This window comes from Poecile atricapillus, chromosome Z, assembly GCF_030490865.1.
Source record: "Poecile atricapillus isolate bPoeAtr1 chromosome Z, bPoeAtr1.hap1, whole genome shotgun sequence".
Classification (NCBI taxonomy): Eukaryota; Metazoa; Chordata; class Aves; order Passeriformes; family Paridae; genus Poecile; species Poecile atricapillus.
In genome coordinates this window covers 92,656,513-92,682,504 of record NC_081289.1, presented here as the reverse complement: position 1 = coordinate 92,682,504, position 25,992 = coordinate 92,656,513, and the positions used below count along the sequence as shown (strand labels likewise).

At 41.1% G+C, this 25,992-nt stretch overlaps 2 protein-coding genes across 2 annotated transcripts in view; one reads left to right on the top strand and one right to left on the bottom strand.

The window, feature by feature from the left end:
• SNX30 (sorting nexin family member 30) overlaps positions 1-17,804 on the top strand; it is a 52,661-nt gene extending 34,857 nt beyond the window's left edge. The window contains exons 6-9 of the mRNA XM_058827344.1: positions 85-284; positions 5,847-5,933; positions 10,617-10,769; positions 12,901-17,804. Coding sequence (XP_058683327.1) covers positions 85-284; positions 5,847-5,933; positions 10,617-10,769; positions 12,901-12,960 — 500 coding nt within the window. The 3' untranslated portion in view covers positions 12,961-17,804. The remainder of the gene's footprint in view (positions 1-84; positions 285-5,846; positions 5,934-10,616; positions 10,770-12,900) is intronic.
• Positions 17,805-18,316: 512 nt separating this feature from the next.
• SLC46A2 (solute carrier family 46 member 2) lies at positions 18,317-25,363 on the bottom strand. The gene is made up of 4 exons (XM_058826475.1): positions 24,068-25,363; positions 22,415-22,498; positions 20,594-20,750; positions 18,317-19,177 (listed from the first exon to the last, which is right to left on the bottom strand). The coding sequence occupies exons 1-4, from the start codon at positions 25,113-25,115 to the stop codon at positions 19,120-19,122; spliced, it is 1,347 nt and encodes a 448-aa protein (XP_058682458.1). The 5' UTR covers positions 25,116-25,363; the 3' UTR covers positions 18,317-19,119.
• Between the last annotated feature and the right edge of the window lie 629 nt (positions 25,364-25,992).

Genomic DNA, 25,992 nt, shown 5'->3' with positions numbered 1-25,992 from the left:
GCATAATTTCTCCTATTTTGTGTTTGCACATCTTTATGCATTGCTTTTACTCTGTTCATCTATTTTTCCATCTGCTTCTTGTAGAATACTTGGTGGAACTACGAGAATATGGACCTGTTTATTCGACCTGGGGAGGGCTGGAGGTGGAGCTATCAGAGCCACTGGAAGGAGTGTCTGCCTGTATTGGGAATTGCTGCACAGCTCTTGAAGAACTCAGTGAGGACATGACAGAAGACTTCTTGCCTGTACTTAGGGAATATATATTGTATGCTGAGTCAATGAAGGTAAAGAGAGCCCTGTGGCAGAAAGTACTGTTGTTTTTGTTTAGAATTAGAGAGTTTTAACACTGAGAAATGATCGTAGTGGGAAAAGTGGAGAAGTAAATAATACATTAAGTAGGAGGATATTTTCATACCATAACAAAGCTAGGTATGCTCAATAGGAGGGTACTTCATGGGGAGCATGATCTGTCTGCTCTGCTCTTTAGACAAGCTAGGGTCAGTATTGTAGGGCATACACAATGTGTTGCAGAGTTGTCCCTTCATTGGTGTGGCAGGTGGTACTCTATAGGAGACATCCTGTGGCTGCCTAGAATTTTTCTTTGAATTGAAGCCAGTTGTGCTTCCGCTCATCACTGCAGAGTCACTGCCTGGTCCAGCTGGAACTACAGCATTAGCAGTTTCTGTCACTTGTATGTAGCAGAGTTGGGTGCCTTGTTTTAGAACCATGTGTCCAGTTGCTGCTTCTGTCATCCCCATACCCTAGGCAGGATATGTCTGTTGTTAAGTTCTGTATACCAAGTAACTGCTCAAAGATGGTATTCTGTAACTTGTAATTTTTCTAAGAACTTGATGTTCTACTGTTTACACAGATGTAATAAAAGCAACTTTAATGTGGTTTTTATTCTCTTGAAGTTAAGGAGCATTGGTAATCAATCACATCTAAAGGGAAGGGGGAAAAGAACTACTGAGTAGACTTCACTAAAAATGTTATCGTGGAGTTCAGTTTATCTGTCAGGGCTTTTCACCACGTGCCCATGGTACAGTATGTGTGCCATATATTTCTATATCTCTAGATATATATATAGAGTTTTATATATATATATATATATATATATATATATATCAGTCCTGCTACAGAGTACTAACAGACAAGTTCCTTCTGAAGACTTTCACTTGGAGCAACTGTTACAAGGCTATGATATGCACTCCTTTACAGATCTAATAGCCTGCTGTAAACTTACAGTCTTAACATGGGTAGTCCTTCTCAATCTTAATCTCATGCTATGCTTCTCAAACTGAGAATTTAAACATTTACTTGTAGATGTCCTTTCCCAGCTTCAGGAATTGTACATCTGTGTAGTTAAAGTACTCTCAGATGTCTTTGCACTAATTCTCTGTGTATATTCTTTGCTTTTGTCACCATGGATTTCACCCCAGTATGAATGAGGTGTATTTTCTTTATGGGTCTATTAACAGTAAAGTATTGCTTGAACACAGTGAGCTGTAGGAAGCCTTGTCTCAGGATGTTGGGACTGTAGGAAGTGGAGGTGGATGGAGTGTGCTTACAAATAAACAGAGCGTGAAACTAGTGATTAAATACTTCAACTCAGAACATCTGGTTTTTGATGCTAAAAATGCCTACCAAAAATGGCATCTGAAAGGGCAAGCTGAATTGTGAGAGGTGCTCTTCACAAATATAGTAATGGAAATTTTTTTAAGCTAAAAAGCGAGGGTTTCTTTAGCTGAAGAGGTACTTTAGGCAGATAATCACCACTCACCACAGTCAGAGCAGCCTTACAGACTTGTACCTAGTCTTCCTTTTGGCCTTTTAGAGCCCTTTTAGAATGGCACTGTCTCCAAGCCAACAGTTACGTAACTGTCTACAGTACTTCTTCAGCTAAAGAAACCCTTGCTTTTTAGCTTGAACCTTTTAGACTGTTGACTTGACTTTGTAGTGCTCTAAAAGATTATGCTGTTTTAGTGTCTGGCTTGGGCATCTTTTTAGCTTTACTCAGTCTAAAAATTTAAAAATCAAGAACAAAAACTTTTGTTAGCCAAGACAGTTTGTATTTTCCTTCTCTCTCAGACATCAAAACTGAACTCTCTCAGGTTCTACAAAGTGCCGTTTTCTTCTGCTAGAAAGCATCAGCCTGTTTCTGTTTCTGAAGTGAGCAGCTACTGAGCTGTCCTTGCAGAATCCATAACACCAAGTAAGTAACTAAGGTTAGTAAGGAGTGCACACTTGGAGTGCAGGAGACTTTCTGTTGAAAGAGGCATCCTGTTCACTAGCAGAGGATTCCTCTTCATCAGCTTCTGTGAGGACTACTTGTGAGATGAAGGTCTGTTTTGGTCATTCAGAACACATTTTTTGCACAGGGTACTTGATGGAATGTAACTCCTCAGCTACTAAGAGTTCAATGCAACCTTGATTAGCTTTCTTTGTTGCACACTGTACCTCTGGTGTAGGTAGGGGAACATGATCTATAGAGCAGTCTATAGCTGGCTGAATGTCTCTCAAGTAAGAACTTCCAGATTATCGTCACTGTTCAGAGATGAAGGGGCCTTGATGTCTTCACGAGCATGGTTGTACCTGAGGGGAAGAGCCTGAGGGAGCTGCACATACAGAGTCAAAGCACAGTAGTTCTGGTTGAACAGAATATTAGCTGATTTGAGGGAAGCCTAGCTTCTGGATTTGTTTGAAAGATTTGCAGAACAGGGCAGAAGCTGGTGTTGTGACCTTGAGTTAAAATGTGCTCTGGAAGTGTCTAGAATAGACCCTTGCCAAATTACTCGCTTTGCTCAGCACTTGTTACGCCACAACTGTGTTCAGTTTTTATCCTTGCTGCACACAAAAAGATGTGAATAAGCTAAAGAGGGTCTAGAAGAGGACAAGAGGACCACAAAAATGGTCAAGGGACTGAGAAGCCTGCTATATGAGGAAAGGCTGAGAGAGCTTGGTATGTTCAACCTTGAGGAAGAAGGCTTAGGGAAAGTCCTTTCACCATCTGCCAGTATTTAAGGATTGACTACAAATATAATGAAAGTTCCCTTTTCACAAGGAGACCCATGGGAAAACAGGGAAAATCAGTGCAAGTTAGTCTTGGGGACATTTTCTTTGAACACAAGAGGAGAATTTTCACAAGGAGAATGATCAACCTTTGGAATAATGTCCCCAGGGAAATGGTGGATTCCCCAACACTGGACACATTTAAAATCCAGCTGGACAAGGTGCTGATCCATCTTGTCTAGACCATGCTTTTGTCAAGAAGGGTAGGATGAGATAATTCTTGAGGTCTCTTCCAGCCTGGTATTCTATGGTTTCTATTACATGGCGAGGTGATGTTCATGGTAGCATCAAGGCCCTTGTCAGCAAACACATGGTACCACATTTATTGATGTACTCTGGTGTTGCCCTGGGAGGCATGTGCAGAGGACAGTAACTCCTATACATGATTCAGTGCAAGTATTAGGATGTTATATGACTTCTGTTTGCCCAACATTGCTAGAAAGATTTATCATATGATGTGATCCCCAGGGGTGTTCTTGGACATAACTTTTAACACATGTTTAAAGCAAGCACCACATAGGTAACTGTGTCTTTAAGGGCATGAACTAAAGATCCTCTTGAGATGATTAGTCACAGTAGGAAGCTATTTGGTGTGCAAACAGGATTGAAATCGAAATTTTGAGATAGGAGGCAGATGGCAAATTCCTGAAGCTCTGTATGGACCAAGGTGGAATGTTTCAACTAAATACAAAATTATGAAGGACCTGCTGAAACTAGGCTAAGTCTTTCATGTTCAGACACCACTGATTTAGTTCTGACCTGAAATAACTGAAGTGTGTTGGTTGAGGTTTTTTTCAGTTTTGAGTTTGGCTTTTTTAAACTTTTTTTTTCTCTCCAAGTGAAGCTTTAACTAGTATTACATGGTCTGTGATAATTTTGAGGATACTTGATGCAGAGCTTTTCATAATTTGAGCATTGAGGCATTGATCTAGAACAGAGGAGGTTGCCTGGAGGTGCCAGAGGAAAATAATGGGACAAGTGAAAGGGAAGCAGGATTTTTTAATCACCTGCATGTCAGCGATTACTGGATACTTAAAACTGTATTCACAAGCTTATTGTTAATGGTCCACAGTAGGTGGACTTGAGCCCTTAAGGGGAATTAAGACATCCAGTTTGCCAATAACTGTTAACCATTGGCTACTCCTGATACAGATTCAGCTTCCTGCCCTAACGCCAGGCTTTTAAAGACAAAATGCAATTGCTTGAGGCAGTTATTTGTCACAGAAGAAATTTCAGTTGACTCAGGTTCAAGAGGCAATACAAAATAGAAGTACCTATTAAATCTCTCAGGCTTTTGTTGCATTGGTAACCTCAAGCACTTAAAGGCCATCCCACATAGTTGTGTAGATTCCAAAAAGAAGGGGCAGTGTTTTGGTTTTTCATGCAAACATGACCAGTGACATGTTTCTGCATCCCTTTTGAAACAAAAGGGAGAGTTAAGCTGTTGAAGGTGAGTTCTTCAGGTTTGACCTTGTTTTATTGCCTTATCTAATAGTAGCTTTGTAGATGGGGTGCCATTCCCATTTATTGTGGGTTGAAGTTTATAAGACTGTTGATGGCAAAATCTCTGCTCTAGAGCAACTGTACTGATGACCTTCTTATGGCTTAAGAAGGAGGAGGGGGATGATGATGATGATACAGGATTTTTATGTCCTTAATTGCTCTTAATTAGATCTAGGCTGGCTGTTAGAGCTCTGAAGAGCTATTCTTTTGAAACCATCTTTCTCTAGGCAGCAGTGCACGTGACTAGTCCTATGTTACTAGGCTTGTCTGGACCTGTTAAAATGACTAGTTTCCACTTTGCGTCCTAATGGGACAATTCCTTCTAGGTGGCAGAAGGGAAGACTAAAAGCCAAGTTAGCTGCAAGAGAATTTCAAATTTACAGTGAGTGTTGTCTGACTTCCCTCTGAGCATTTTTAATAATAACTTTTCATCAATAGAGTAATTAAAAAATACTAGTTGTTTCTTTGTGAAACCTGAAGTAATAAGTTGCCCGCTCTTGCTGTCACAAAACTTTATTTTTTAGTAAGTCATTCTCAGACTAATTCCTGTTGTTGTTTTTAAACTGCAAGACTGTAGTGTAACCTTAGTGAAATTCTGTGTGGATATAGTACAAGCTAAGGGGGCATATTTGGCTCTCTAGCTTGAAAACACTCTTGTCAAGAAAATGTTTACTGCTTGAGGAGCTCTCCCAGGCAGTCCAGTGCTTTTCATTATTCAAATTGTCCTTTTTCTATTTTTTTTTAAATAAAAACAATAAAGAACCACCCTCCCCCCCCAAGACTGATCTAAAATAAAGGCTTCCTTTTTTTGCAAGTGAAAAGGGAGCTGTAATACCTTCTGTGGTGGTCTTCCTGTCTCTTAGCCAATGCTGTTGTCTGTCTGCTGCTTGAGGATATCAGAAACTTGACATTATTAGTCCTCGTAAGATTTGATGGTTTTGTTTATATCATTTTCATGGTAGTAATAGGTCAACTGATGAATTAAATTTACTTAGTCAGGGTTATATTGACGGTTTCATGACAGCTTCTATCTGGCATGCCTCAAGCTTGTCCAAATGTTGAATTTTATCTGTCCCTGCCAGCTGATGGGGAGCAAGTGCTGTTCTTTATTAAAAGCTGACTCCATAAATGTTGTAAAATAGGACAAAGTAAATCTGGAAGTCTGACTTTGGACTTATTTGGCACTGAAGATGTAGCACTTCATTTGAGTTCCTTGTGGGCTGGGGGAAGGAACAAGCAAATAATTTCACAGCTCTCTTTTCTCTTGCCCATAGAATGTGTTGAAGAAGAGAGACCAAGTTCAAGCGGAGTATGAAGCAAAACTGGAAGCAGTAGCCTTGAAAAGAGAAGACCGTCCAAAGGTTAGCACTTGAAATTACTCTACAAGAACAGTTTGCACTTACATTACTTCCTCCAAAGAATGGAGAAGCAGAATTTCTTTTTCTTGCTGTTTTTCTGGATCTGGTATAAGCAGTTTCTGGCAGAACAGAAATTTGTTGTTGGCAAGCTTGTGTGAAATAAAGACCTAATTATGAATATATAACTTATCTAGCAACTTCTGTACTACTGATCTCTCACATGGCCATAGCAGGTGAACAGAGTCAGTGTGACTCTGTAACACTTCAAAACCAGCCAGCAGTCAGTTGGACTGTTCAGTGACAGCTAACAAAGCAGTGGTAGAACAGTCCCTGGTGACTCAGCAGTATGCCAGTTAGCTGAGTTAGGGTCCTATCCCTAGCACTGTGGAGCTGTATTGTTGCAGAACACTGGTTTTGGCTGCGGAAAACTCCTTATTTTGCCCTTTCTGCTAGGGAGCTCTACCTGTCTGATGCTGAACAGAGATGGCACATGTCACTGGATGACAGGTTTTTGGCTTGGCACCATGCAGAAGCAAAGCTGTGAACTGATGTACTTTTGCTGCCATCCACTTGCATGAAGCAGAGTGCAAGAGCCTTTTCTTAAATCACTCCAGCTATAACTGATCATAGCAACAGGGTTTGTTCCCTTCCTCTGCTTGGAATTTTTGGTTTCCCCTATATTTGTGTTAATAATTAATGGATGACTTTTCAGTGTTATGACTGCTGTACAATAAGGTTCACGCTACAGTAGGTTCACATAATATTTTGAATCTAAGAAGCTGAAGAGGACAAGAACATAGAAATGCAAAAGTGTTCTTCTGATCTTTTGTCTATAGAGCTACAAACAGTGGTGTACTAGGTGTTTATCAGAAAAGCTCTTTTATTTGGGTCTACTGCCTGCCCCTCTGCTGGCTGGTATGCACTCTGCTTCCTCAATGTAGCTTTATATAAACAGGTTCTAACAGTTGAATCTAGGATGGAGGGAATTAAGTCTAACATATCCAGCAAGCCAGTTTTTAGGCATTTTAGCCACCAGATTTTACCAAGATATTGATACAGTGGAAATAATGAATTTTGCTAATCTTGCACCTGTTAAAAGGCCTTTGGATCTTATATCTCAGTGGGATTGTTGCGTAAAGTGTAGCATTTAAATCTTGAAAATTTTTTGAGTACTTCAGTCTCCTCTCCAGAGTTATCAGCATATTTTTTGGCAACTCCTCGTACCTGTTTGTAACATAAGTAGTTTGTGTCATTTACAAGATGAAGTTGAACAAACTGTGTAGAACTTCTTGCATGTTCACGAAATACTGTCTCTGGGGTTTTCAGAACCTTTCCAGACGGAGGATGTATCAGTACCTGTAAGAGCTGATAGCTCAGAGCTGTGTCTAGCAGCGTATCTTACATTCAGCAAGGTCTCCTGGCTATGACATGCTAGAAACTAAAAGCAGGCAGAGGATCATATTGGGGAATGGCATTTGCCTTCCTTGTGGCATGTTTGCTGATTCGGTAGAAATGATGTAAAAAGATCCTAAATGAAACCTTAAGACAACAAAGGCCTTTGTTTAGATCTTGAGAGGAAAGCCTATCACTACTTGATAATCTCTCCCTGGAGGGCATTCTGGGCCTCCTGTGCACATACACAGCTTGGCATCACAGAGCTCACCAGGCCATTAGATTGCTCTGGCAGTGAGATCAACCTAGAGCTCAGTGGCCTATGAATGCAGAAGGCTTGTAGTGCTGCTGTGACTGTCAGCAGGTACTGCTCACAATGCTGAAGCTTACACCAAAAATCACAGTTGGGTGTTGTTTACCAGTAGCATTGTGGTGTTCATGTGGAATCTGCAGCCTTTCAGTTTCTAAAAAGTGCAGTGGTGAAGTGCCTCTCACCCATTTCTAATCCACACTGGAGTTGATTTTGCAGTAATCTAACCAGCACACTGAAGGATGCGTGTGGTTTCGTTTTGGTGAGATGAAGTTTGCCTCTGATGATCTGTTTTATTCTGTCTACCTCAAGGCTTTGAAGTTTGGTGATCTATGGGAACAGTAAGTGTGTCAGTGCAGAACTTGAAGTGGGGAAAAAAGCCTTTTAATAGATAACTGTTTTCCAAGAACTAGGAAGGTAGAAATATCTTTTGTGGAGATAAGTTGTCTAATTTATGCTGGATTTGTTCTGCTTTAGGACCATTTGTTACTTTGTAATGATGATGTAGGGGAGTTTTGAAGTGGACATGCTATCTGTAATTGGCCACACTAAATTACAGATGTTAGGTGAGCTTAGCTTTTTAAGAGAAAGAATCAGCATGAAGAGGATTAGATATACAAGCAGAACTTCTTATCATATATGTACAATTTCATGCTCAGTTCTTGCCTGTGTATACATCTCTCATCAGTTGAGACTGACTGACTAAAATAGTCCTGGGCCCTTTAGGAGTGTGTTGGAGATTGAACCAGTTGTCACTTTGATTTTGTGGCTGGAGGGGTTATTGAGCTATTAAGTAGCTGAGAACAGATCAGTAAAAAAGTAGTAACTTCCTCCGAAATCCAATCTGCTTTCCTCCTGGTTCTTAGTTGTTAGCTAGTATTTAGTGTCTCCATTGATAAAAACAGATAAAAGCATCAGCTTTGAGGCTTCAACTTAGGCCCAAATTCGATGATAAACATTTATTATCTCTTTGCATTGAGTTTGCACTGATATAAAGTGCTTAAGAGCTGTTAATTAACTTAAAATTTTGTATTAACTACTGAGTTGCAAATTATGTTCTAGGAAGCTGCAGTTTATGAGGTAAGGCATTTCCACTCCCAAATAGGACTGCCGCATATGCAGACATTACTTTCATGATGCCTCTGAAGACTTAGTTTGAGTTAGCTGTTGTTGTTGTTCCTTAATGAGGGCACACATGACCCCTCTACTGATCACTGGATTGTCCTGTAGCTCTAAACTCAGGCCCTCTCAGTCTGACCAGCCAGAGAACTTGCTGTGAGAAAGAACAGATTTTTGTATAGCTTCATTGTGGTTTCACAGCCTGGGGGAAGAAGCAGGAAGCTAGTGAGTGCCTAGAAACTAAGGTAATTTGATTGTGAAATCTTATGTGGTGTTGCTTCCAGACTTCATGAATATCTCTCTTGGTAGCCTAACCTTTCCCATTAAGATAGAATACTTGTGATGCAAGGCATACATGCCTTGAGGGGAGCATCCCCTAAACCTTCCAGTCACTGGCTCCATTGTTCATATCTGCAGCCTACGAGGGAACTTCATCTGGAGTTGTAGCAGAGTGAATTCTTTAGGTCTAAGTATAGTGCTCAGACATGGCAGGGAGGAAAAGTATTTACTGAACCTCCAAGCTGCCTGTAGTGTAAATTCAGTTGTGTGAATTAAGGGGAACTCAAATCCCATGAGTATGAAGAGCTCCTGCATCTCAAACAGGTTGATGTATTGAAGAATAGATGTAAGACCTTCTCTGAGTAATAAAGTGATCAGCCCTAATCCACATCCTGGAGGGGAAACACAGTTGATGTGTTTCTGCCTAAATTGAGTACCTTGGTAAACTGCAAGATAGTAGCCTACCTCTAACTTCATGTAGGTCTCCATGAAAAGCTTCTTATATAGTCTGTTTATCCTCTTCCTTCTCTCACACCCTCAGGGAGTTTACTGAAAGTATCAAGTATGAGAGAAGCCACCATAAAGTTCTTCAAATGTTCTTCATTCTGTATTTTGCCATTGTGCAAGTCACAGCTTCCAAAGCAAAAGTTCACTTCTCACTTTGGTACCAGGATTCAGGAGTTTCCTCTTCTGAACTCACGGGCTTAGTCTGCATGTCCTTACAGAATTCCTCTTCATGTGGACCATGCAGCAATGAGAAGGGAAAAAATGGTGTTCAGCTTTCCTGCTTGAGGAAACACTTGTAAATTATTCCTGTATTTGCCTGGTGGTATACATTGTATTAGTTAAAACATAAGAGAAGAACACGAACTCAGTTGGTCCAAAGTGTATGTACCTTGGGCCAGTGACTACTGTCAAAAAACCATTTAAATCTCTACCTCAGCTTGCAGTCGGCTGTCCTTTAAGATGTCTTTTGTTGCTTTGGCATGCTTTTGTCTGTTGTTGAGCCTAAAAGTCCATGAGATCATCTCATGTGGATGATCACATGTGCTTTGCAGTTAAATTTTGTTCAGGAAGCCTGTAAGATTAAAAGTGGAAGCTAGAAACTAAGGACTTAAGAAATTTTATTCTGAAGCTGTCAATACTGAGGTGTCTTATCCAGCTTTGTTGATAAACCCAAGTGTTTGCTGTTATACACACACTGGTGTAAATTGGGACATTCCTACTGCAGCTGTGGGAAGCAGGAAAGTTTGTTGTGGAGCCAGACTGCTCAGTTTGAGCACTAGAAACTAAGCCTTGGTACCAGCTTACACCAAATGGTTTTCCTGTGCCTGTGTATCAGTCATGGAGGTGGACAAGCACAAGCACTCACCAACTCAAACACCAAAGAAAAAATTAAGCAATCTCATATCCTCTCTAGTTCAGAACCATAGCTTTTTCTTGCAGCCATAACTTGAGTTGATTCAGGATAAGTACTGGCTTGTGAATTTACCCTTTCTTCTGTAGTTTTGCTCAGTAAGGTTTGAGGTAGTTCAGCAATCTAGCACTCATAGTGACAGCTTTTATCTTAATTCCTTTTGCTGCAGGTACCCACAGATGTTGAGAAATGTCAAGACCGAGTAGAATGTTTCAATGCTGACCTGAAAGCAGATATGGAGAGATGGCAGAACAACAAAAGACAAGATTTTAGGCAGCTACTCATGGGGATGGCAGATAAAAACATCCAATACTACGAGAAGGTATGTGTTACTGTTGAAGCACAGGCAGGAATAAGAGTAGTTTATTTTCCTCTGAAGTGGTGATAATTCTTCAGGAAATCTTCACACAGTCTTGAAGACAAGAATATTAGACATCTGAAGCTGCTCTTTGTCAGAGTTGGAAGTTGTGGTCAAGTAAACTCTGACTAGTGGTCTTTTGCAAGTCAGCACTCTAATAGCATTTTATCATGCGTGCTTTTCTGTTTTGCACTTGAGCTGAGCAGTAGCAGTAGTGATGAAAAAAACCTCAGAATTTCACATTCTAGTAATTACCAGAGTAATCTCTTGATTTTGCCTTTTATGAACAAAACTACATGAGTTAATAAATGTCCACACATTCATGTATAGATTACATCTGCTATGTGTAAATTATTCTAGTTCCTGTCCCTTTGTGCGTTGTTCTATCCCTTGTATACCAGTCCTGAAAATACCTAGCCTCTGCCCTTTTTCAGTTGGTGCATTTGTACCTGATGTTTGGTGTTAGATTTTTTTATTTTTAATTAAAAGGACCTTGACATTTCACTGCATATGCTTCCCATATAATTTTCCTTTGTGTGAGAGCAGTGCAGCCCAGTGCAGTGGTTGATGCCATAGGATCACAGAATGGTTTGGAAGGTACTTTGGAGGCCATGTAAGTTTCAACCTCTTCCAGAGGCAGGGATGCCTTCCACTAGAGCAAGGTTGTTCAGAGCCCCATCCAGCATGAACCTAAAACACTTCCAGAGATGGAGCATCCACAGCTTCTCTGGGAAAGCTGTCCCAGTGTTTTCTTATCCTAAAAGTAAAAAATTCCTCCTAATTGTCTAATCTAAACCTGCCCTCTTCCAGTTTAAAGCAATTGTCCCTTGTCCTATCACCACAAGCCCTTGTAAAAAGTCCTCCTCCAGCTGTCTCATAAGCCCCCTTTATGTATATTAAATATTTATGAAATACTAAACGCTACTAAAACTATAAGGTTTATGCATTGCCTAGTAAACTATTCTTCATTTGTCTTCATAATACTACTACTACTACTAGTAGTAGTTCATCTACTTTACAAGTGTCTTCCTCAGCTAGTTTACCTTTCCATGTAATATTAGTAAGCCGTACCTTTTCCCCTTCCGGCGTCTGTCTTGTCATAGTTCATAACTGCTCACACAAAACTTCCTTCACCCTGGTCTAAGGCTGCTGTAGAGGGGGATATTAGAGACTCCACTGAACATCCACCAGTGCCTCTGCAATTGACAGTTAGATCTCTACATTAGTTTTGCTTTTAGCAAGGAAGCTTTTTGAGTAAGAAAGTGTCCAGTCACTTCAGGGTACTCAACTAGAAGTCCTCTATTCATCTGCAGTACAATCAGCAAGGTTAGAAGGAAGATGTCTGTCAGCAATGACTTGTGGATATCAGAGCTGCTGATGAGTTACCCATTTCCAGGATTTAATAATTTGGATTCCACAGTCTGTATTTGCCCAGCTGCACTTCTGGGCTCTATGTGGTTGAAAGGCAGTTACAGCACACAGTACACGGACTGTTGTAAGTGTATGTGTCTGGGAAAATGACTCTAAAGCCTGGAGTGGCTTTTGAGTAACCCAGAACCTACACTCCACTTACAGTTTACTCTCCCAGGTACTACCAGTTCATCATGTAGAGTTGAGTGCCAGAGCCATACTGGAATACAATGTGTCTCAGAATCAACTTCCCTAAATGCATGTTTTCTTTCAAATAAGTTTTTACTCTGCAATAGCTACCATTGTGTCCAAATTAGCCTTTACCCCCAGTCACACCACAAAGATGTAAATTTCTACTCAAAACAGTTTGTCTGCCTAGCTGAAAGCTGTGGTATTCTTCAGTCTAGAAAAATTGTAAGTTAGTGTCTGGAGATCCTGATGATTAATGGCTTGGGCCAGCTGATGACTTTGGAAAACTTGAATTTGTTGAATTTGTTGAGAAGGTGCAGCTATTCCAACACTTCCTTGCTTTTTGACATTTTGTTTTTTTTCCCCCTTCCGTAATAATCTATAAAGACCCACATAACTTTTCTTTAACTTGCACGCTGTTGGTCTGGATGGGTTGGTCAGAAATTACAGGAACCGATATAAAATCAATTTTGTAAATCTTTCTTTCTTTCTTCAGTGCCTTACGGCGTGGGAGTCAATTATACCACTATTGCAAGACAAGCCAGAGACCAAATAAGAACTACCTTCGTGGACAGTCTAGCACTTCTATGCTCACTACCACTAGTCATACTGGAACTATATGGAGACTCTTTTTGTTAAGTTGACTGAAATGACAGCTGCACTTAGTTTTTCAGAGTATCTGTTCCAGCCTATTTGAATTTTTTTTTCTCATTTTTTGTGTTTAAAATGGGTTATGTTTCATCTTTTTGAGTTACCTTGAATGGTTCCTTCTTTATCCTATGGAGTGATTGGGGTTCATAGTGACAGTGCATGGGGATCTTGATAAAATTTACCTCTCTAGTCTGGAAGGAACTGATGAGTGGAACACTAAAAAGATGAAAATAAAACTCTACTGCAAGGTGCCAAATGACATCTTTATTACCATTCTGTTTTGTTTGCCTCAAACCCCCAATAATTATTTCTGTGATACAGTACTCCAGTACTCCCTAACCAATCCTTTTTTTTTTTTTTTTAATGGACAAGGGAAGGCTGGGAAAGAATATTTTGTGGTTTGCTAACACCCGTGTGCTCCCTCTGGAAGAAATGGTCTCTGTAGACTTTTCTGTCCGGGAGTTGGGCTGTTTCTAGGCAGACCATACCGACACCAGCTGCAGATAGCTGGTGATGCAAGCATGAACTGTGGTTTTTGTGAGTGTGGCATGCTGTTGGTTCATACTGAGTATCTTTGTTTACCTTGGTGATTATGAAGTAATGTCAGTTGACTGAAGTGTTCTTGTGACTGACTTGGGGATCAAAACCAGCCTAGCTGTGGGAATGAGTTGGACTGCAGCTTTTTGAAGGTTGTGGGAGTGGGGGAGGAAGCATGAGTTTTTAATTTTTCCAGTTAGCTCTGGAAGGTGTGTGGTGGAGATCTCTTACACCATACTTTATATATGGGTTTTACTAGAGCCACTTCAGGCACCTAAAGATGCTTGCTGTAGTAAAAGTAGAACTCTGCTTTCTCTCCCCATGCTTTCTTTGGAGAAGCCAAAGGGTGTCAAATGATTCCTTCCACCAAGCAGAGCAAGAGTGTGTGAAACTTGCCTTAAATGGGTTGGTGGGGGATAGATGGGTACCCTATTAGGTACACATAGACTTCATACCTGTCTCTGCTGAACCACATGGCAAGTCTTTTAGGACTACTTTTGTTACAGATCTATTTTCTGAGTAGTTTTGGTTGGCCTTTAGAATTGCAGCTGCTTCTGCAAGTCTCTTTTTTGTCCTTGCTCTTGCAGTCCAATCTGAAGTAAATGCCTACTTGGTATTAATGGCCTCAGGAATGCTGATGTGTTTAACCGTCCCTAGTGAGGGGGAAATTTGAGCTCATGAGTGTAATACTGGGATTTAGGGCAATAAATAACTCTGCTTACTGCTAAATTTGAGTGATTACTTGTTCTCTGGCAACATTCTTGCAAAGAATGTGAGCAGTGATTGATTCAGTTCAACTTCTCTGTTCTCCTGTAACAACCTACCAGGCACTAGTCTGATTTGGAATTTATTCCTCCATAATCACCAACTGAACATGCAGCCAGCCTTCTCAGACTGGTGGCTTTATGGAACTCTAAAGATGAGTTATTGCAGCACTGTGGTAGCTGTCAGCCTAATGAGAGGGTGCTCTCTGCATGAAAAAGTATAATACATTTTAAGAAATTTTTCTTTTTGGCTCAGCCTTCATTGACAGCTCTGTGGTACTAAATGAACTGTGTTTCTTGTTTTAAGGTCAGTTTGTCAATACGCACCTTTTGGTGTAAGTGAGAACTCTGGTTTAAGTTACTGCCAGGTTCAGAATCACAAACTCCTCTTGTTCAGGGGAAGTACTTAAGGGGATCATCTTGGAGCAATCTAGAATAAGCACTTGCATACCATCTAACAGTCTGTCCTTCTGTCTTCCCCGTTTTCCACAAAGAAAGATCAACATGCTTTTTGATTTAGTTCACGTAGAGTAAATGGAATTTTTTAATTGACTCTACAACATCACTGGGACTGAAGCAAAATATGTTTTGAACTAATATTTAGTCAGTCTTCCCACCATCTTATTAAAATAAACAGCACAAGATGAGTAGAAAGAATGGTGTTATTTTCCTACAGGTGGTTTCATCTGATGCATTACAACACTAAGGGACTCTTCCTGCTTTGCTTTATGTCAGACTGAAGTGGGTGTTGCTTCTGGGGTATTCAGCAGTTAACATCACAGCTGTTCATGAGAAGCATGATGGACAGTGGAGAGTACCAAGTGAAGTTCAAATCAACATGTAACTATTGAGGCTGGAGCTGCTGAAGATCAGGATAACATACGTGATCTGGACCAAAACATCTTAAGCTCTTACAAGGGAAGTAAAATGTGATATTCAAAGGAGAAGTCTTCTGCAAGAATTGCTGCAGTGTGCATAGGTGGGTTTCAGTTCCTGCAGGCTGTGGAGTGGTCTGTTCTTATGTTGTAAATCACAAGGTGGTTGAGGGAGAGGCTGCGGGTGAGGTGTGGGGAGGATCCTGACTGTGATGTTTGGGGCAGCCATGCCAGTCAGGAAAACTACAAAAGTTGCAGGAAATTCCTGTAAGATGTGCAGAGTGACACTTGTATCACATAACTGGTGTTAGAGGGAGATTGAGTCCTGAACTGAGAGTGAAACTCTTAACATGTTATCCTGTAATCCATATAGAAGTCTTTACTTTGGATGGTCCACACTTCCCTGAGAGAAATAGAAGATACTGGTAAATTGTAACCAGGAGAGGTGCAGGAGCATCATCTTTGAATAACTTGTTGCGTGTTATGTCACTTAAGATGACTCTGTGCATATGCACCAAAATGACACCAAAAGTAGTCAGCAACCTTTTTTATAAGTCTGTTTAACATGTGGTTCTTTCAGCAGTCCTTAAATTAGCCCAGTTTTCCTCATAATGCATAGCCAGGGCAAGGCCCTCTCCGCAGATGCATAATTCACTGCTGCACAGTTACTTCCGTGTAGTTTCTGTGGTGTTTGTTTCTTCTCTTAAGTGGCACCAGCACAAGATCTTGTTTCTGTGTTCAGTAAAGGACCATGCATTGTTCATGTATACCTTATCAGGTTCTAAATCTTGCAATAAACGTAGATATTAAAACATCATGGCTTTTTCAGGTATACATTGAAAAATGAAAAGGTAAGCCCTGAAGACACAAACAGTTTTGGTGTGAGTTGTATTAAAGAATAAAGTATGACTCTTCACTGAAATCTGCTTGGATTTTTGCTGCACTAGAACTTGTGCAAAGGATAAAATAGTGGAATAACTGATAGAAACAAAGTAAGAGTGGCAGAAAACAAAGCAGTTCTCTGGAGGTACTGTGCGGTAGCCTTGAAGCAGTGGCTCTGCATAGCCTGTTCATGACACATACTGCTTCAGGTGTCAGTCCTGCAGATTCAGGGGTACCAAGGAATTCTTTCCCAGATCAGCAGGGACTATTCATTATTTTAACAGGAGCCATGCTTTTGTTAAAACAGGCACAATTTAACTGGATATTCTTATGATTATTGTTGCTGATTGTTGAAAATCCTTGTCCTGATCACCACTGAACAAAATTGTATAGACTAAATTAGCTCATTAGATGTTCTGCCGTCCTAAATTCTGAAGGTAGAACATTTTTTCCTTGGCTGTATTAACCAAATGTGGTTAATATGAGGACTTTTTTTTTTTTTAAGACGGGCAAGTTGCTATTTCTTGTTGTATTTTTTTATTTTTTCCTCTTTTGAAGTAAAACTGGGGATCACAGGAATAAACTTGCCTTCTGGCAGACTGAATGTGGCATTTAAAACTTTCTGAGAGTGCTGTTGAAGCAATTTACAAACTAAAATGGCAGTGCTTAATTCTGTGCTTAGCCCTTGAAAGTCTTGCTGAAGTATCTGACCTGTAGAAACACTTAGTAATTAACTGGACAGGTTTTAAGGTTGCATGCCTAAAGCACAGTAAATTTGCTGAAAATAATGAACTTACCAAAGAGGTATAAGTAGATCACCCTTATGTAAATGGCATGCTAAAACAATAAAGACTAGTCACTGTCGTAGACTACTTTGAAGGTCTTGATATTCTGTGCTTTGAAGTTAAACTATTTCCTTAACCCTGGTGCTGGGATATGTATCCGTACCTTCAAATTAAGCTGTAGCATTGTGGCCAGTGCAACATTCCCACTGCACAAGGAGACAGATTGCTGAGGGCCAGTCTTACAATAAGAGCCAAAGGGCTTTTGTCTACAGTACACAAAAACAAAGAAGCACCATCCTTGTTCTCGCTTTTCTGTGCCTGCATCCCACTTTCCCTCCATAAGGTCTGGAGAGTTTGGCCATGCAGATGAAGGCAAGCTGTCTGTGAGCTTCACACACTGTGTTGAAGGTGTCAGTGATGGGGACCAAAATGGTGCCGGTTCCTTGTCCAGACTCTTCTGCTTTCATTCTATAAACCCACTCACCAGAACTAGAGTCACTCTTCATACCATTAAAATATAAAATGAAAGCTGTGAAAAGACACCTCTGTGTGAATTAGCTAGTAAACGATGTAAAAATGGGAAGGAGGCTTTTGCTTCCTGTACTTAGTCAAATCTGGCATCTATGCTCTTGTTCTGACTCGCAGGCTAGGAAATGTTGTCTTGCCTTCTGGTGCTGGCATGTTTCTATACCCTTTCATATATCTCTTTAAATATACTTTGTGCATTGTTTACTATGGAGCTAGTATTGATGGAGAAAAATGCTTTGAGGTAAAACTGTTTGTAATTCTCTATTAGTGTGTAAATTTTTCTTAAATGCACCATTTGTTTACCTCAATTAATTTAATGGAATGGACCAATAAATGTATAAAAGATTACTCCTTTACTTAGAATAAAGTTTCATTTTTTTGCAGTCTTCACTGGTGAAATTATGTGTGTGCTTATTTTGCTAAGCAGCTTACTATCTTACTGCAGAAATATCTTCCCCTAAAATCTTCTTCCACAGTTGATCTAGCTAGAAATTATCTGACCTGTTTCTGCATTACTTCTGGTACTGGAAGTGAAGGAGCTGAGGAAAGATTGGGCAGGGGGGGCAGGGAAACGACAGGGTGGCAGCAACTTCCTCAGAGCAAGGGACTGTGCAATGATGAAACAACTTCTGCTTGCTATACCTCTGGCTCAAACTGAAGCTGCCTGATTTACCTCCAGATTATTTCAGTTATTTAAGGGCTTTTAACTTCCCATTACTTAGTCCAGGACCTTGGAAGCCGCTTAGTCCTTCTTAGTTCAATTAGCATTTAAGCAGACACATCCATGTGAGACATGCCAGACTTTTAACTCATGTTTGGATTAATGTGACATCATCTCACACTACTTGCTGTGTTGTATGAGATTCCCTTCCAACCCAGATTAAAGCTGAGGTAGCGTGGTAACTATTACGTAGTATCAGTGTCCCTATACCTCCATAAATCCTGTAGGAGCTGTGTGCTGCACTTACCTGTTCATAACCCGTTACAGGAGTAGCACATCGTGGTGGTGTGAGCTGAAACACCAGCATTAGCTCTTAGTCCTTGCATGAGCTCTGTTAAGGACTGTCCAGGGACAGTGGGACAATCTCCCGGAAATCAGGGTCACGAACATCTGTTCAGGGGTGTTTTATTGTAGGGATTACTAAAGTTCTGTTAATCTTACATATTTTTGCTGTGGTATTTCTCTATTTAATGGTCTTCTATGTAACATTAATTGGCTGGGCTGATAGCATCTATAGGAGGTGGAGAGCTGGCGTATCCTGCTGATGGCCCTGTGCACATGGCATGTGGCTTGCAGCCCTGTTTCCTCAGCCAAAGTCACACAACTGCCATAAGATTTCTAAACTAACAGACAAGAAGGAACTAATGGAAAACTGATCCTCTGCTTTACACTTCCACCCTGAATGATGTGTCTAGAAATGCCATTTTCATTTATAGCCTATATTCTTGTCCCTCTTTGGTATTGCTAACCAGCCTAGCAGAATGCTCTAAGGACTGCTGGTGTGCAATAGCCAATGTACATGTGCTGCAGGATGGGGTGCGTGCTGCAGAAATAACAAGGCAAACATCTCTTCCTGGGCAAGCCAAGTGGCCAAGAGGTTGTGGCATGCTGTGAAATGGAAAAACAAATACTATGTGTCCTGTTGTGTTGGTAACCGTAGGGACTAATGATAACAATGAGAAGATGCCTCTGTTACTCAGTCAGAATCTCAAGGGAGCCAGTGGTTGACCGTTGTTTGATGGCCACAAAGCTGTAAAGAACAATAAAACATGCAGATAATAAGAATTAGCTAATTAACTTCTCAAACTGCAGTTTGCCCTTCCCACATCTATGTCCTAGACTTTGCTGGGGTGTCTGGAGCTGGCTGAGTGCTAGTGGGATTCCTCTCAATGATCTACCGGCCTTTCTTGTGTACTTGCAGTGACATTGGCACCATTTGTCATCCTTCACTTTATTAACCCATGTTTGTACTGATAATGGTACTTCTGTTTCGAACCTGTATTAAAAAGCATTTGAGTAGCTAGCAGCGACCCCTGTTAAAGAGAGGGTTGCACATAAGAAAGAAGTCTTTTGTGTCTGGGAGATCTGAGGAGGAAAGCAGAGCCAGGGGAATGGTAAGTAGGAAGTAGCCTTCCCCACACTAGTAGTCCTGAAGACAATGGTTGTCAAGTGCATTCAGAGGCCCAGAAAGCCTTTGGATAAAACGGGGATGATGGTAGAGCTTTCCTCAGTGTTGCTTTTTCTTCCTTCCCAAGTGTTTCCACTGAAGTCAGTATATATAGTGCTTTTAGACTTTGTACTACTATATTTTGTTTAAACTACAGCAGAGCTAGGCAAGAATTTTGCCTGGAATCAGGCTTTAGCCTATCCAGTACATGCCTTATATCTGAATGAAAATTTTGTTATATGGATTAAATACTGACAGTATCACAGTTTACTTCATACAGAAAATCTTTCTAGTAATGTAAGAAGCTGGAGATTCTTGGGGAGGCTGTAGTGGACAAAGTGAGATATAGAGGGAGATCCTTCAAAAATTCTGTAGAAGTAGATAAAGGGGTTGTTCCAGCTTTCTCTCTTCAAATTAAGCTGGTTTTGAGCTTAAAAGTTGTTGCTGACATTGTTCCTCTCAGTCCCTCCCTGATGGTACAGTGGATCAGAAAAATAACCTTTTCCTTCACTGTGGTAATGGTTTATCTTTGAAACACTTGAGAGAGATTCAGATTATTCTTTTCTGTCACAATGGGTAAGTAATATATAATGGAATTTAAAAAAAAAAAAACACACTTTGTGTAGGGTTATTCCTTCATTCTTACTGCTATTTTCACAGTATCAAACACATTTGTTGAATGCTTTATCCTGGGATTATTAGCTTTTAAACTGCCAAATAGTCTTCCTATAGCAATTCATATTACATTAAACAAAAATAAGATTAAAAAAAATACTGGCTAGACATTGCTACTTTCATTCTTTGCATCTCCTTGATATTTGTCAACTAATTTCTACAAGTTTCTTTTTTTTTTTCCCTTTTTTTTTTATTCAGTTGGTGGGGGGAGTTTTTTTCTTTTAAAAATCTTTTCTATCTGAATGATACACTTTAGACCTAGAATCAGGAAGCACAGAGAAAAGACAATGTGTCCTTTTGAGCCAAATCTTTCCTATTTCTTACCTTAAAGGGATGAGACTCAGGCAGCCAACTAGAAAGGACAAAATGAAGCAGAAGCCGCTGTACCAGTCCAGTGTGTTTTGGTAGATCTTGTTGTAGACTGTAGATGTCACTACTCCCGTGGTGACTAAAGACAGCTGCAGCAGGACAAACACCTTACCTGTAAGACAAGAACACAGTTTGTTACTGGAGATTAACGAACCAGCTATGGTACCACCCTGACAAGTCCAGGATCACAATTATGTAGCCATTGCTCCACTAACACCAGATGGCATGAGCTTGTACCTGCTTCTGTTCTAGAATGGAATTCTGTTCTAGACCACAATTAAATTATTTTTCCTTCTTTTAGGCTTCGGATGAAATATTCAACTGGAAAACTGTCTACTTAAACATACATATATAAGTCTACATATAAAAGTAGCTGCTTGTAAGAGCAGCAATAAACTGGTCAGTAAGTGTTTTGTTTTCTTAGAGATAGAAAAATAGTCTAGAGCTGACATCTTCAGGACAGAAGAAATTTTAGTCAGGGTCTGCTTGTGGCCTAGGCCAGAAAAGTGGTTCACAGGGTTGAAATTACACTAATGCCTGAAATAGGGATGTGTGTGTAATTTGTATGATATTTCATGTGGAAGAAAGGCAGAAACTGAATTCTAGTTGAAACCACTCTTTACTGAAGGGTTTCTGTCATTATAAATGGGTGAAAGAGAAGTAATGTGGCCCTGCTGGGACTTGCAGACTGGGGGCAAGGTCAGGACTGTGTGCTGAGCTTGCTGCCCTGGTAGCTTTCTGCAGCCACTCAGCAGCAGCAGCCACCAGCTAAGGAGATGAGACAGCAGAAAGCAAGTGCTGCTCTGCTGCACAGTCCTACTTGAGGCCTGGGCTGATGCTGTCATAATGCACAGCCCATATGGCTCAAGGTGGAGGTTAAAACATTTGATTTATAGTGATTAATTTGGGGTGTGAGCTGTGCTGTTTGTGGCAGGTAGAAGATTTTCTTGTGGTGGATGTTGAGGGAGCACAAGCAGTAGGAATGAGCTGGTGACAGAGCAGTGTCATGTTCATATGGCAGAAAGGAAAAGGATGTGAAGGATGCAGAGGAAACATGCTTGGAGGAGGTCTGAGGAGTTGTGGGCTGGTGGTACTGTTTGAACGAATGACCAGTCCTGTATCTTGTGTCTGTATCTAGCTCATTGGACCAAAAATGGTCTCAATATGTTGCTGTAAAATGCATTTTACTAATTTTTAACATATTTTAATGAAAAATAAAAAAACCCATATTTTAATGATAAAAAAATGTCCAGCTGCTGTTCCAAGAAGGATCTTTTTTTATGCAAAACTTACTCTTTGTAGTTAAATCATGCCTGACAGGAACAAACAGCCAAACACCTGAAGAAATGTTTAGAGAGCATAACTGAAAAAAAAAGATGAAAATAATCCGTCCTTCCAAAACTGGAAGTAAAAGAAGCCAGATATAAATGGTGTGAATATCACAGTGCTTCAACTCAATGTCTTGCAGTACTGTGTTTTTGAGCAGCACCTCAGCTATTTTCCCCACCTTTGAACTATATACTGATTGTAATCTTTTGAAGTATGTGCTGAAAATTCTGTGGATAAATGATGATGCAACCAAGGACAAGAAGATTCGATGTGAGAATCTTGTCCAACAAGTTTCTCTGCTTCTCCCTTCCTGTTTGTGGTATCATCTGTTCTGGTATAATTACACAAAGCACAGATTGCAGCAATAATTTACCTTTCTCTTGGTACTCCAGGCTGAATAAAGGAATTTCAGCAGGTTTTGGTTGGTAAGGTAACCAAAATACTCACCGTAGGATGATCCCTCAACATGCTTGGACAACATGGACCTGATGGTTGGTAAGGGGATGAGGGCAAAGAGCATCACTGCCCGTGCTGTAATGCAATGAATTTTGAGTTATCACCAGTACCTGCTCTTTGTGACCCAACACAACCACTGCTTTTGAAGATTACATGCCTCTGGCTTGTCCAGGCACCTTGCTTCACATTTTCTTATTCCTTGAGTGCTAAAAAGATGTGGTTCCTTACTTCATCCAAGGCAGATTAGCCACCTATTGCTCCCATTAGCAGAGGTGTTTTGCCCAAGCTAGACACAGTCTCTTGTTCTCAGCCAGACATCCCAGTGTAGATGGGATCCTCGCTCTCCTTTGAGAGACTGAGGATGAACATTTAAGTCTTAACATGCAGAGAGAGCCACTTGTGCTACACAGCCTTGACTGGAACAGTACCTTTATAACACTACATCTGTCTTGTATCTTGGTGCTTCTGGCTTGCAGTATTCTAGCCTGTCACTACTGTGAAAATTTATAGGGAGCTGGGATTTCCTTCCTGTCAGCAGAACCAGCTTCAGTGAAGATTTGGTCCACATCTAGTGTACCAAGGTGTCTCTGCAGTGCAGGGAATAAGCATCCTACACACTGCATAGCAGCATGTCTTCAGGATGAAGATGAGCTGACTTATTAAGCAATGTTTGAGTTTTTTAATGTTGTTTTTTTTATCTTTTATTCCCCAGCTTGATTGGCTAAACAAACAAAAGCTCTTAAAATTTTCACTCAGTGTTTGGCTTAGTACACAAATACAATATCCTATCATATTTCCCTTTAGAACAACTTTGCTTAATTTTCAATTTCCCATTCCCTATAGGGACAGACAAAAAAATCACTTCAGGACATTTATCTCCAGGGTCTTTCTCAACTTTAAGAAGCAAAACCTTAAAACCATGCAATAGATGATACTCTGTGAGATACCTCTGCCACAATGAATGCAGTTCTTGGATTTTGCTTTTTTGTCATAGATTACGTCCCAAAAGTAAACTTGCCTGTCCTTTATCATGGGATGCTGCCCCACCTATTGTTATGTGTCCCTTAGTAATTTATGTACAGTGTGAGATTTATAAACTATATTATTGTGATATTTACAGCTCCAATGTTTCATTAAGTTTCCCATCAGCTGTAAGTGCTTTCATATGACAAAAATAAATCACATCTTAAGATGTTACATAATAGGAAGCCTTTGGCATTTTGCTTCTTTTGTAGCCTTGAGCCTTACCTCAGAAGGAGCAAGTGCTTCCTGTGGCTGCAGTGATCTGGACCTACTAGTACAGGGAGTCAGCAACAATTCCCAGTCCCCCAGAGTGTGAAAATTGTTCTGCTAAGATATGGTCCATGACCAGCTGATGAATTACAAGTCACTGGGCCTTAAACTAACCCTTGGCAGGAGCGTATGACTCCTCAGGATATTGTAGAGTGCTGAGTCTTAAGAGTACTAAGGGAGATGTGGGGAAAGGAATAATAAGAATGCTTTCTTCCAAATTGCCCATGTGATGATCTGCCTAACTCCCTCCTTGCAGACTTGTTATGAAGCAAAGCAAAAAGCTCTTCCAGTGATCTTGAAACACCCCTTTCTCAGCGTGTATTTGCTCATGTGAGTGGCTGTTCAACTCACCAATGTAGAACAGGAACGTCCACTGCACGAAGGCCATGATGAGAATGCCAGCGCTGAATGATGCTACTCCAATCATGATCATGGTAATGTCCCTCAGGTATCTGGAGAACACGAGTACCCCTAGGAAACTGGTAATGAAGATCACGTACCCAGCAGCATTGCCATGGCCGATCTCCACAGCATTCCAACTTAATGGTTCCCTGAGCAAGAACAGTGGGAGTACATTCATTGCACCAACCACAGCAAGGTCATAGAGGATTGCTGCCACAAACAGCAGGATGATGATCAGTTTTGAGGGTGATACTGGAGTGGAGATGCTGTCCTCTGAAGGTTGGGAACTGCCTGCAATTGCTGCTTCTGGTAGCTGATCACCCACCTCCCCTGCACTCTTGGCTTTGGCTGGGCAGGAACCTGCTGGCTTGGGGACTGTGAGGACAAAAATGCTGTAGAGGAGACAGAAGCCATAGCAAGCAATGCTGCAGCACACCAGCACGGTGCCTTCTCGATAGCGGTCATTGAAGCCAACAAAGAGGTAGCCAGATGCCATGCTTCCCAAAAAGCCAGCGAGGCCGTACACCAGTTCAATAATGATGAGCCGCAGAGACCTCTTGCTTTCAGAGGACCCCAGGGATCCCAGAGCCATGATGCCTGCCCAAAGTGTGGTGAAGCCTCCTGTCAGCCCATTGAAGGCAGCAGCCCCATACATCACCTCCACAGGCCAGCCCAGCAGAATCAGGAGGAGCAGGAGAGTTTTGGAGCCCAAATAACCAAGAAGAGGGAAGCAGATGGGGATCTTCCTATGTATCCTGTCCCCCAGCTTGGACAAGCCATAGGCTGACACCAGCGGGCTCAGGCCCAGAACTAGGTTGTAGATGATATAAAAATTAGATACAGCCTTCTGCTGAGCATCTTCCAGGACGTGGGAGGGAGCAGTGCTGTTGGTCTGGTTGTAGTAGTTCTTCACTACCAGCAACAGTGCTGTGTCGTAGAAGGCACTGGCCACTTGGGAACCCGCAACCACTGGCTCAATCCATGTCCTCATTGCCATTATTCCCACCACGCTGCCAGTCACCACCTCTTCTTGGAGAGAGCTGCTTTCAGAAGCTCATGAGGAAACAGTACGTGGGGAAACAGCTCTTCAGATGCTCTGCTCTGGAGGCATGTTTGGAAACAAGCAGCGAAAGGAAAAGCAAAAGGTCTGCCAGGCTGCACAGGACCAGAGAGTTGTGCAAGAAATGATCAGGCTGGCAAGATATTCGCAGCTCACCTTGCTATGTGAATGCACACCTGCACATCCCTGCACTGCTCTGAGCTCTGGCCCACATATGGGAGGCTTTTGTACAGCCGGAGAACGCCCTGCACTTGTTGACTGCCGCTGCTCCTCTTCCTGGTGTAGTTTCAACAGAGGTCAGATGACCTGGGGAATTTCTCTCTCACAGAGTAGGAAGTGAAAATGCTCTGATCAAGTAATTGCTGTAATTTGGGGTGGTGGTTTGTTTTTTGTTTGTTGACTTTTTGGGTGTTTTTTTTTCTCCTTTTGGTATCCTTCATGTGTCAGAGAACTCTCAGAGTGGTTGTGGGGACAGGGAATAGCTATGTGCCTTTTTATCAGGTAATTTGTGAATTCCCCTTTACTGCCAGCTCATTTTTTTTTGCTACATAAATATGTCAGTCTTTTTTGCATTTACCCACTTGTGTCTTCCCTGTTCCTACATCATGCCCCTTATGTCATTGTTGTTTCAATAATGAAGTCAAGAAATTACACCAAAAAGAAATTAAAAAGGCAAATGTCTGTATTTGGTAACCTGTCTCCAGTGGCTGCCATTCTGCTTGCTGCATCCTTTGGCTCTACAATGTGGGAATTTGCGAGAGGGTGAGGGAAGTCCCGATTTACCCAAAGGCACCAGTAATGTGTCCCAGTAATC